The sequence below is a fragment of the Kryptolebias marmoratus genome, linkage group LG17 (genome assembly GCF_001649575.2).
Source record: "Kryptolebias marmoratus isolate JLee-2015 linkage group LG17, ASM164957v2, whole genome shotgun sequence".
Classification (NCBI taxonomy): Eukaryota; Metazoa; Chordata; class Actinopteri; order Cyprinodontiformes; family Rivulidae; genus Kryptolebias; species Kryptolebias marmoratus.
The window spans coordinates 4,148,048-4,159,366 of NC_051446.1; the positions used below are offsets into that span (position 1 = coordinate 4,148,048).

General features: G+C 41.8%; 1 protein-coding gene across 1 annotated transcript in view; it reads left to right on the forward strand.

Annotated features, from left to right (window-relative positions):
* The window catches only part of psmc6 (proteasome 26S subunit, ATPase 6), a 14,751-nt gene extending 6,922 nt beyond the window's left edge, over positions 1-7,829 (forward strand). The window contains exons 6-14 of the mRNA XM_017432750.3: positions 443-557; positions 2,404-2,491; positions 2,629-2,690; positions 2,770-2,893; positions 5,093-5,154; positions 6,044-6,164; positions 6,248-6,328; positions 7,330-7,401; positions 7,484-7,829. Of these exons, the coding sequence (XP_017288239.1) occupies positions 443-557; positions 2,404-2,491; positions 2,629-2,690; positions 2,770-2,893; positions 5,093-5,154; positions 6,044-6,164; positions 6,248-6,328; positions 7,330-7,401; positions 7,484-7,602 (844 nt within the window). The 3' untranslated portion in view covers positions 7,603-7,829. The remainder of the gene's footprint in view (positions 1-442; positions 558-2,403; positions 2,492-2,628; positions 2,691-2,769; positions 2,894-5,092; positions 5,155-6,043; positions 6,165-6,247; positions 6,329-7,329; positions 7,402-7,483) is intronic.
* Positions 7,830-11,319: the final 3,490 nt, after the last annotated feature.

Below are 11,319 nucleotides of genomic sequence, written 5' to 3' on the forward strand. Positions count from 1 at the left end.
GGTGTTGAGGGGATCCGTTTTGGTGGCCTTAGGATCGCATCTCTGCTTTTTGCAGATGATGTGGTCCTACTGGTTTCATCGGGCCGTGATCTACAGCTTTCACTGGAGCGGTTCGCAGCCGAGTGTGAAACTTTCTCGGCTGGCCTGGGAACGCCTTGGGATTCCCCCGGAGGAGCTGGTCCAAGTGGCTGGGGAGAGGGAAGTCTGGGTCTCCCTGCTTAGGCTGCTAACCCCATGACCCGACCCAGGATAAGTGGAAGAAGATAGATGGATGGATGGAAGTCATACATAAATTACCAACAAACTGACCTCATTTTCTACTTTGATTTCTAAGTGGGCTAACATTTTTCTTTTTTAAACATTATGGGAAGTACTCACAACTAATTTTAAATAACCTAAATTTGTATAGAAGTTTGTATAATTTGTATGATGTGTGTTCCAGGTACCTCCCCAGGGAGGTGGATCCTCTGGTCTACAACATGTCCCATGAAGACCCAGGCAGTGTCTCCTACTCTGAGATTGGAGGACTGTCGGAACAGATCCGTGAGCTCAGAGAGGTATGAGACTTAAGCTAAATTTAAGGACTTCCTGAAGCCTCAGGGTTGATGTAACTTGTTATGTTTGGACAGCAGAAATACAAATACATTTGTTGGTGCCATTTCAGAATAATAATAAAAGACCCACACAACTCACTGGTTTGACACTTTTGCTAGAAGGGGTGGGGGTGGTGTTGGAGGGTTTATTTGTTGATTTTGTTTCAAGAGGAAATGGGTTGGCACCTCCCCATATTTCCAGACCTGTGAGAATTTTTTTTTTTTATTTATTTTCTCTGGTTCATCCTTGGGTACAATTTCCAGGTGTCACTTTGATCTGTTCAAACAATTATACACAAGTATAAACACCATGGGATGTCCTGCCATCGTACCGCTCAGGAAATAGACAGGTTTTGCATTCTCAAGATGAACGTGTTTGGGTGCACTCCATCCTGCCTGCACTCTACTTCTCTACCACTCCAGACATCCTCATACAACACCACAGCTCCTCTCTCACCACCCTGCTATATGCCTTTTCTAAATCTACAAAGACACGACAAAGTTCTTTCTGACCCTCTCTGTATTTCTCCATCAGCATCCTCAAATCAAAGATGGTGTCTGTGGAGCTCTTTCTTGGCATAAAACTGTACTGCTGCTCACAAATAGTCACCTCTTGTCTAAGTCTAGCTTCCACAACTCTCTCCCAGATCTTCATCATGTGGCTCATCAACTTAGTTCCCCTGTAGCTGCTGCAACTCTGTACATCACCCCTGTTCTTAAAGATTGGCACCAACACACTTCTCCATTCCTCAGGCATTTTCTCACTCTCAGAAATATCATTGAATAACCGAGTCAAAAACCTCACTGCCATCTCTCCTAGACATTTCCATCCCTCCACTGGTATGTCATCAGGCCCAACTGCCTTCCCCTTCTTCATCCTCCTCAAAGCTTTCTGAATTTCATCCTCACTAATCTTTTCTAACCTCTTTCTCTGGAGGGATTCCTGCACTTCCCTATCCACCACCAGGTTTCCTTGTCATCTGGACAGAGAAAACATAAACCAAGCACCTTCCTACCTGTCTCTCTAATCACTGTAATCACTCTAATCCCCTTTATTTGTGGAGACCTGTCCTTTGGTCTGATGAAGCTAGAGTTCAACTGTGTGGCCCTAATGACCATCGTAACATTTGGCGGAAAAAGGGGGAAGCTTGCAGCATTCCAACTGTGAAGTACAGGGGTGGGAGCATCATGTTGTGGGAGTGTTTTGATGCAGGAGAGACTGGTGTACTTAAGAAGTCAATGGCATCATGAGGAAAGAACATAATCTTGAAATATTGAGCCAACATCTCAAGACATCAGCCAGGAAGTTAAAGCTTGGGCACAAATTGGTCTTCTAAATGGACGATGACTTGAAGCATACTGCCAAACTGGTTATAAAGTGGCTTAAGGATAACAAAGAAAAACTAAGAAAACCTAAGAAAAAAATATATTTTCATACAGTGATGTAAACATCTTGGTACAACTGTATCTTCATAAAGTCAGCTTCCTTTTAGTGTCTGCACTGCAATAACTGCTGATGACTGGACTTTCTAAGACCTAATAACCCCACTCAGAAGAGCCCAACAGGTTGGACACAGTTCTACGGTGTTTTGGATGTAATTATAGAGCCTCGGTTCCCTCCCTCCTTCCATGAAGTGGTCTTCATCAAACGTTCTGAAGGTCTTTTTCTGGACTTCAGCTGCTGTTCGACTCCTGATTGGGATCATATGAAGTTAACAGGGCTAAAATTTCGTTGTGTCTTTACAGCAAGCCTTTAACTGGATTTATTGTTATATAAGCACTAATCACGGTTTTTTTATGTTATTGGCAGGTGATTGAACTGCCTCTGACAAACCCTGAGCTCTTCCAGAGGGTGGGCATCATTCCACCCAAAGGTTGCCTGCTTTATGGACCACCAGGTACGTAGCTCATCCAGTTACAAACCCATCACTGGCGAATATTGTTTTTATTATGAGACATTGAGATGCATTTTTGAACTGTTTAAACACTGTAATCTGTAGTAAAGCAGGCTTCTTTTTGTTTATTTTTGAAACAGGAACTGGAAAAACTCTTCTGGCCCGAGCAGTGGCCAGTCAGCTGGACTGTAACTTTCTGAAGGTAGGTGTTATGGTTGCACCGTGTTGTGTGTTTCCTTCAGTACCACCAGTCACTGACTTTGTGTGTGTGTGTGTTGTAGGTAGTGTCCAGCTCCATCGTGGATAAGTACATCGGTGAAAGTGCCCGGCTCATCAGAGAGATGTTTAACTACGCCAGGGACCACCAGCCGTGCATCATCTTTATGGATGAGATTGATGCTATAGGTGGGTGATGATGACGAGCTGCTGCACCTCTTTTTCCTCCTGTGTTTTTAATAAAGTGAAAGCTTTATGGTTCAACCTGTGTTTACTAAGTGATAGTTATCAACTGTTGTATTTTACTCGAGCGTTACACTGACACAGTTAGAATATCAACATGAACGGAGTCTGGAAAAAAATCAGGAAGGGTTTTCAGCTCAGGAGGAACATTAGAACCTCTGAAACGTAAACAGTGAGGACAGAATGCTGCTTCTGAAGTTTTTTACTTAGTTGGCTGAGTGTTTATTTTTTGTTCTTTAAAGCTGCAAATGAAAATGATTCAATAACTGAATCTGGTTGGTATAGAAAAGCTTAATCACACACATGAATGTAATGTTTCAAAACAATGACTTTAAACAAGTTAACAAATTTGTGGTGTAGTGAGACCAAATACTGATTTTTATTCAAGTTTTTCTTCTGTTCAGTCATTTTGTTTTTTGTAAACAAGTTAAACAGTTATAATTTATAAAGTGCATTGAAAACACAATTCATACCCCTTAAACTTTTCCAGATTTTGTGGAGTTACAACAATAAACCTTAAAGTATTTTACTGAGATTACTGAGCCTCCCCACAGCATGATGCTGCCACCACCATGTTTCACAATGGGGATGGTGTGTTCAGAGTCATGTTCAGTGTTAGTTTTCTGCCGCATGTTCTCTGTGTTCCTACGTGGCTTGTGTTAAACTGCAATCAGAACATCTTATGGTTTTCTTTCATCAGTAGTTTTCTTCTTTCACTATTCCATAAAGGTCAGATTAGTGAAGTTCTGGATTAAAAGTTGTCCTGTGGACAGATTGTCCCACCTCAGCTGTGGATCTCTGCAGGGCTTCTTGGCTGCTTCTCAGATTAGGGCTCTCTTTGCCCAACCTGTCAGTTTAGGTGGACGGCCATGTTTTGGTAGCATTTGTGTCATACTCTTTTCATTTTCAGATGATGATTGAACAGAGGACTGTGGGATGTTCAAAGCTTGGAATACTGTATTAAAACCTAACCCTTCTCACTTCTCAACAACCTTATCCTTGACCTGTGTGGTGTCTTCCTTGGTCTTCATGATGTTATTTAATCACTAATGTTCTGTAAGAAACTTCTGAGGCTCACAGAACAGCTGAATTTACACACCGGTGGGCTCTGTTTACTAATGAGATGACTTCTGAGTTATAGTTCAGGATATTAGAGTAAAGGGGGGTAAATACAAATCTATGCCCCACTTTTATTTCAGACTTTTCTCTGTTAAAGTTTAGATTTTCCCTCCACTTCACAATTATGTTCTTTGTGTTGGTCTGTCAGATAAAATCCCAGTAAAATACTTTGAAGGTTGTGGTTGTGACGTGACTATTGTATGTTTTGCACTATAGGGCGCACTGGATTATAAGACGCACTGTCAAAGAACGGTCCATTTTCGAACTTTTGTCACATATAAGGCGCCTTGTCGTGCACCTCCCAATTTTTGTAACTTGGCGCAGACCATGCACACCACGCTCCATTGAAAATGGACGATTTCGCTGCTCTAGTGGAGCTTGTTCGCCTGTATCAGCATTTATATGATCCCTCTATGAGAGATCACAAAGATAATCAAACGACTCCAAACTCACGGAAGAATACTGCACCGACATAAGCATCAAGTATAAACGCCTTCGCCGCTCGCTCAGGTCTGTGCGCCGTGGGCGGAGCCCTGCGTGACTATAACTGAGCCTTAATGCTGCCAGCGGTGCAGCTTTGTAGTTTACCAAAGTCGTACTAAAACATTACGACTTCTTACATATATAAGGCGCTCTGGATTATAAGTCGTTTTTTGAGAAAATTGAAAGCTTTTAGGTGCGCCTTATAGTCCGGAAAATACAGTAGATAAATGTGGTCGAATTGCATCCAAGAGAGGAAAGATGATCATAAATGAAAGGGTTGAACTACCTGACGGCAACATTGCAGATGTCTAGGACAGCTACAATACCTTAGAATTGTAGGAAGTGCGCCTTATAGTCCAGAAAATACAGTAAATGTGGAAAGGTTCAAGTGTGTGAGTACTTTTTCGATGTACTGTGTTTGTGAAGAATTCTTGATTGTCAGTGTTTTCCTCCACCTGTCATACACCTTTGCACAGCACTGTGTAGAAGTCCAATTATGTTTTATAAACCCTGTTGAGTTGTTGTCTGCTGTGTTTCTTGCAGGTGGTCGTCGTTTCTCTGAGGGAACTTCCGCTGACAGAGAGATCCAGAGAACTTTAATGGAGGTAATAAAAATCAGGTCAAAATACACAACAGTCTGAATATTTCAGCTTGTTCCCCTTTGTTTATAAGGGTGGGTTATAGGAGGATATTAGATGGTGAAGAATCAGAATGTGGTGACAATCAACTGAAACAGATGCCCCTTTTACACCGGCTCTATTTCAGAAGTCCAGCTCTACTCCGCTCTACTCGGCTCGGCTCGATTAAGAATGCATCGCGTTTACACCGGCCAGTTTGGTTGGTAGCAGAGGAACGCCTCCTCGTGTTGCAGGGGGCGGGGCCGCGGCGGGGGGTGCGCTACGAAAACTTGGTGCAAGTTGTATAAACAACGAAAGCTCTATGGACAAAGTTGGTCCTGTGTTGTTGCTGTTTTTTAAACTTCTGGGGATTCTCCTGAGACTTCAGGAAGAGAGGCGCAGTGGAAGAAATGCTCTGGATGCCGTGATTGTTGCGCAGAGTAGGACAGCTGTTATCTGCCGGAGATTTCAGGCTTTACAGCGCCTTCAGCTGGGGGACAGACAGCATAAACGTTACAGGGTAAGCTAACGCTGTTGTTTATAGTCCTATTACTTCACTACCGTTTCAAAAATTGTCTATCGGTGTTTTCTTCGCTCTTCTTACACTTCAATCTGATCACACCCACGACCAATGAGTGAACAGGAGCTAGCTTACGTCACCCACGAAAGCAGGGCCGCCCGGTTGGACCCTGCTTCGAAACAGGGCCAAAAATTGCCAGGGCTGGCCTCGAAAAAGGCCCATGGAAACGCTCGCAAAGCGAGCCGAGTAGAGTGGAGCCGGGGCCGTTAGGGTCTGTGGAAAAGGGGCATAACTGTAACACTGGCATTAACGTAAACACAGGCCTGTAATGTAAAAGTAACAATGAGCTTCTTTCAGCTGCTGAATCAGATGGATGGCTTCGACACACTACACAGAGTCAAGATGATCATGGCCACCAACAGACCCGACACTTTGGACCCAGCACTGCTGCGGCCCGGCAGACTGGACCGTAAAATTCGTAAGAGCAAATCTTTACCTCTTTCTGTATTTCTCAGTTCTGTGTGAACACAAACACAACACAAATTGTTGTTTTCTCTGCAGACATTGAGTTACCCAACGAGCAGGCCCGTCTAGACATCCTGAAGATCCACTCCAGTCCCATCACCAAGCACGGAGAAATAGGTCAGTGAGAACCACTGAGATCTGACTTGTTCTTTATACTTGTTTCATCTGAATGTTCGGCTCTGACCCACATTCCATCTGATGAATGTGATCGTTCAGCACAGACAAACAGAAAACAGTGTCAGTGGAACAGTCAGTGAATGTTGGGACCAGCTGATATTAAATTATCTATGAGCCAACACCCCCTAACTCCTGACCCCTGACCCCTGTCCTCTGACCCACACTACTGATGGAATTGTCAGTATGTTTCAGGCTGTGGACATTTCCAATCAATGTAAAGGTTTTTGAGATACATCAAACATTTATCATGGAGTTTCTGCTCATTTCAGAGTTCTGCTCACAGTTATGAGGGCAAAACACAGAGACTCATATTAGCTGTGTGTCAGAGCTAACATCTAACATCTGTATGATAGTTAGAGGTCTAACAAAACTAAAATGCCACATTTCCCATGTTAAACTTGCACCAATCCCCCAACCACCACCACCACCAAAAACTGTCTTGTGCTTTTTGTCTGGTAAATTTAGCACTGAAAATGATTCCACCACTTTAAACTGTTTGTGTGGCAAAAGTTCACAAACAGGTCAGGCACTGGGACATGCTGAGAGGAAGAGTCTCTCTTGCTCGTTTTGTTCAACCAGAACAGACTCATTGCAGAGTTCATACAGCGATTTGACACTATGAAGCTGGACAAATAAAGTTTGAACTCCTTGTTAATCAGTTTGAGAGGAAAAGAGTTGATCTAACTTTGAAATGGAGAAGGAAAATACTCATGAGGAATAAGATGAGAGATACCAGCCAGTTGAGTTGGTGGCAAAAGCTTTTTCCTTTAAAATACTGTCTTGTCTCGTTCTTGTGTATCCAGGATCCCATTCTGAGACATCCCTAGTTATATCCATCTGACACCTGTGTATTAGATGGTGGATGTGTGTTAGAACTAACAGCTAAGCTCTAACACACAGGTGTTTAATGTTAGGTGTTACATTTCTCTTCATATGTCCAGATTTTGAAGCTATTGTGAAGCTCTCCGATGGTTTCAATGGTGCTGATCTCAGAAATGTGTGCACAGAAGCAGGTAAGAACAAATTTGAATGTGAAGTTAAGCTCCTTTTGTCGTCATGAGCAGCTTTTATGTTCTGACCCGTGTCTGTTTTCAGGACTGTTTGCGATCCGCTCTGATCGGGAGTATGTCACTCAAGAGGATTTTATGAAAGCCGTGAGGAAGGTGGGCGACTCCAAAAAGCTGGAGTCCAAGTTGGACTACAAACCCGTATGAAGCTCCCATTACTGCTGTTTGTTTTTGTTCAATGCTTCAAGCCCAGATACATCCAAGTTGACATCCTTTCAGCTGCCAACGAGACTTCAGAACAGAACTCAAACTGTTTCCTGTCTTTAGTCTGAACCATCTGTGTTTTTATCACGTCAGCATGTCTCATCAATTAGGCCTTACACGAGCCCTGAGATAAATTTTGTTTATGTAATAAAATATGTCATTACATCTGACGTTCTTCATTTTTCTCTTCTGTTTTTAAATATTTTGTTAAATAAATGTTTAACATGTTAAATCAAGAATTATTAACAACCCCTTTTTCCAGTTTAAGAAAATAAAGGACCTCTCTAATCCAGCTTGTAAAAGTAGGTGGAGCTGCAGATTTCCATTTTAACAGCTTTAGCCTCCTGGATAATAAAGTTGTGAATGCTATTAAGTTCTTTTTAGCAGGAGAGAGATCAAGTGAAGTAGTCTGTACCCTGAACAAGATAATTAAGGCATTCAGAGTAATATTCTCTCCAGCTTCATTAGGCAATCAGAGAAGTGTCTTCATGGAGGAACGGCTCCAGAACATTTCAGTGATTTACTGTGGCCTGTTGGGACAGGTCACACTGTCAGATATTTTTGTGAGCCCGGTTTTAGTGTAGTGAGCTCGATGTAGAATTCAACATTGTATGAAACTGTGATTAGCACAGATTGAAGATCTGTGTACCTGTTTTAAAGCATCTTAAATCAACAGTCCCAAGTCTGTCTCCCATACAGTTTTTAACAGTGGAAAGATCTGAAACGGTAAAAATATTTGATATATATCTCAGTAAGGTTGAGGAAAAATTGCAGCACTATCAGTGTGTTTGTAAACTGAACCCAGATTTTAAGGCAGGCTGCCACTATCACATTTTGAGTATAACTAGAAGTAGAAAAGCAAAGAAGTGAGAATATTTTGTCAATGCTATCAGATGAGCAGAACAGGGTTTTATAATCACTCATAATGAGGGAAGTTCATTCTCCTCATTGATCCCAGTAGTTCAGTTTCCTTGTCCTAGTTGCCCAGGTTAGGTAGTGCCATTCCACCCAGAGCTTAGGGCTTCTGTAAAATTTGATGGTGCAGCCTGGGTGATTTTTTACTCCTAATAAAATCCAGAATAAGACTATTGACCTTGAGGGAAAAGCTAAAGGGAGAAAAAATGCAATACATTGATATAGATATAAGAAGCATGGGAAGATATTCATTTGAACTGCATTCATTCTAGCAGCCACAGAAAGATTTAGGAGAGACCATTGGTCAAAACCGTGTTTAACCATGTTTGTGTAATTAAATAGAGAATTTTTCTTATAGAGATTAAGCACTGTGTCAACTATGTACACTCCAAGATAGACAAAACACAAACTGGATATCTTGAATGGCATATTATCAAGTAGATACTCTGCTGCCTCTCTGTTCACAGTAAATACCTTACTTTTTCCAAGATTGAGGTTATGTCCAAAAATTGTAATAAATGCATCTAGGACTGCAAGAACAGCAGGGATGGAGTGTGACAGCTCAGACAGGAGGAACAAAAGGTCGTCAGTATACAGGGCCACCTTCAACTGCACTGTTTCTAGTTGTGCTGGGTTTACTAGGATGGAGATGAGGTGGGACATTATAATAACAAATAAATACATTCAGTGCAATTAAAGCGTGAGGTAGAGCAGCTGTGGAGGGTTTGTAAATCGCATTAAATACTTTTTAGAGATTTAAAAAACGAGTGTCTTGCTGATTAACCCAGCTTGATTTAGGGATATAATTGAGGTTAAAACTGCTTTTAAGTGCCAGGCCAGATACTTTGCTGGCAGTTTTTGCGTCAACATTTAACAGACTGATGGGACGCAATGATAATAGATCTTTACCTTTCTCAAGATCAACGAGGTAAAGACCTGGTTCAAGGTATGGGGAAGCATCCCTATATTAAAAGACTAAGTTAACACATCTAACAGGAATGGGGCAAGCTGCTTTTCAAAAAGCAGAAAAAGAATAATGGCTCTTATCTGGATTGAAAAAAATGCCAGAAGTCCACAACATTAAACACTTTCGTAAAGGCTTCAATTATTTTGTCTGACTTTAACTGAAGAGCAGAAATTGGAGGAGGAACAGTCTAAGAAAGGGTCCACACAGCAGTTAAAATCCCCTCCCAAGTTCAAATGATAAATAATCAAATCTGGCAGCATTGGAAAAAAAAAACATCTAAAAAAGAAGCATCTCAGTTAGGTGCATACACATTCACAGGACGCACTTTTATGTCATACCAATAGAATCATTAATTGTTTTAACATAAACAAAATAAATATCTCCATGTATAAGAATGACAACACCTCCTGAGTGGCTGAAAAAGGACAAAGGATACATCTGTGCAACCCGGCTCCTCTTCAGGCTGGTGTGGTCTACATCCCTCAAATGGGTCTCTTGTAAGTAATTTAACTGAGCATCAAAATGGCATAGATTGTGCAAAACTACTGTTTTGTTGAGATTCTTTAGGCCCTTACAATTTAAACCAGCAAACCTAATATCCCCACCCACACAAGGTGGTGGCTTCTTGAGCTGAGCTATAAATAAACAATTCAGGATGTGATGAAATAAAAAAAGAAGAGGAAAAAAACTAATAACATTAGATTTACATTAAACGCAAAGTCAACAATCAACCCTCCAAATTTAGAACAGGACCATTTCCCCTTCCACTTCTCCTTTTTTGGTCATCCTTGCAGAAGCATCATTATTATTTAATTTGTCTCAAACGAATCACAAATGTACACTCACCAGCCACTTTATTTGGTCCACCTTGCTGGTACCACGTTGGACCCCTTTTTGTCTTCAGAACTGCCTTAATTTGTGCATAGATTCAGCAAGATGTTGGAAATATTCCTCATAGATTTTGGTTCATACTGACATGATAGCATCATACAGTTTCTGCAGATTAGTCAGCTGAACATTCATGATGTGGATTTCCTGTTCCTCTATGTCCCAAAGGTGCTCAATCGGCTTGAGATCTGGTGGCTGTGGAGCCAACCGCTTTCTTCAGTCATTGGATAAAAGCCAAGTATTAATAATATACGGTGGCGATGGCTCAGGAGGTAGGGGTTTGTCTTGTGATTGGAGGGTTGCTGGTTCGAGCCCCTGCTCCAGCTGTCTCAGCCATTGTGTCCCTGGGCAAGACACTTCACCCGCCTTGCCTACTGGTGGTGGTCAGAGGGCTCGGTGGTGCCAGTGTGATGGCAGCCTCACTTCTGTCAGCCCGCCCCAGGGCAGCTGTGGCTACAATGTAGCTTACCGCCATCAGTGTGTAAATGATTGTAGTGTAAAGTGCTTTGGGGTCCTTGGACTAGATAAAGTGCTATATAAGTGCAAGCCATTTACCATTTCAGGCAATGCTTAGTTTTGAAAAATGTGGGACATTAACTCAGTTTGCAGGACAAGGAAAACTGATGCTGCCTCCCAATAGGTTTCTGAGATGTGACACTATGGACGAGTACCAGCACACTTTGAGCAATGGTTCAGGACAGACATCCTTCTGTCTCCCACCACCAAAACTTTGTAGTTTGAAAACGTTTGAGTGGTGGTATGCACATTCACATGGCAGGTAAAAGGGTTGCACATATTTATGCACACTTTCACATGAAGTTTGTTTTGATACATCCATATGGGACTTTCTGTGCATATGCACTGTTCATCCATGTACATTTTTTTAAATA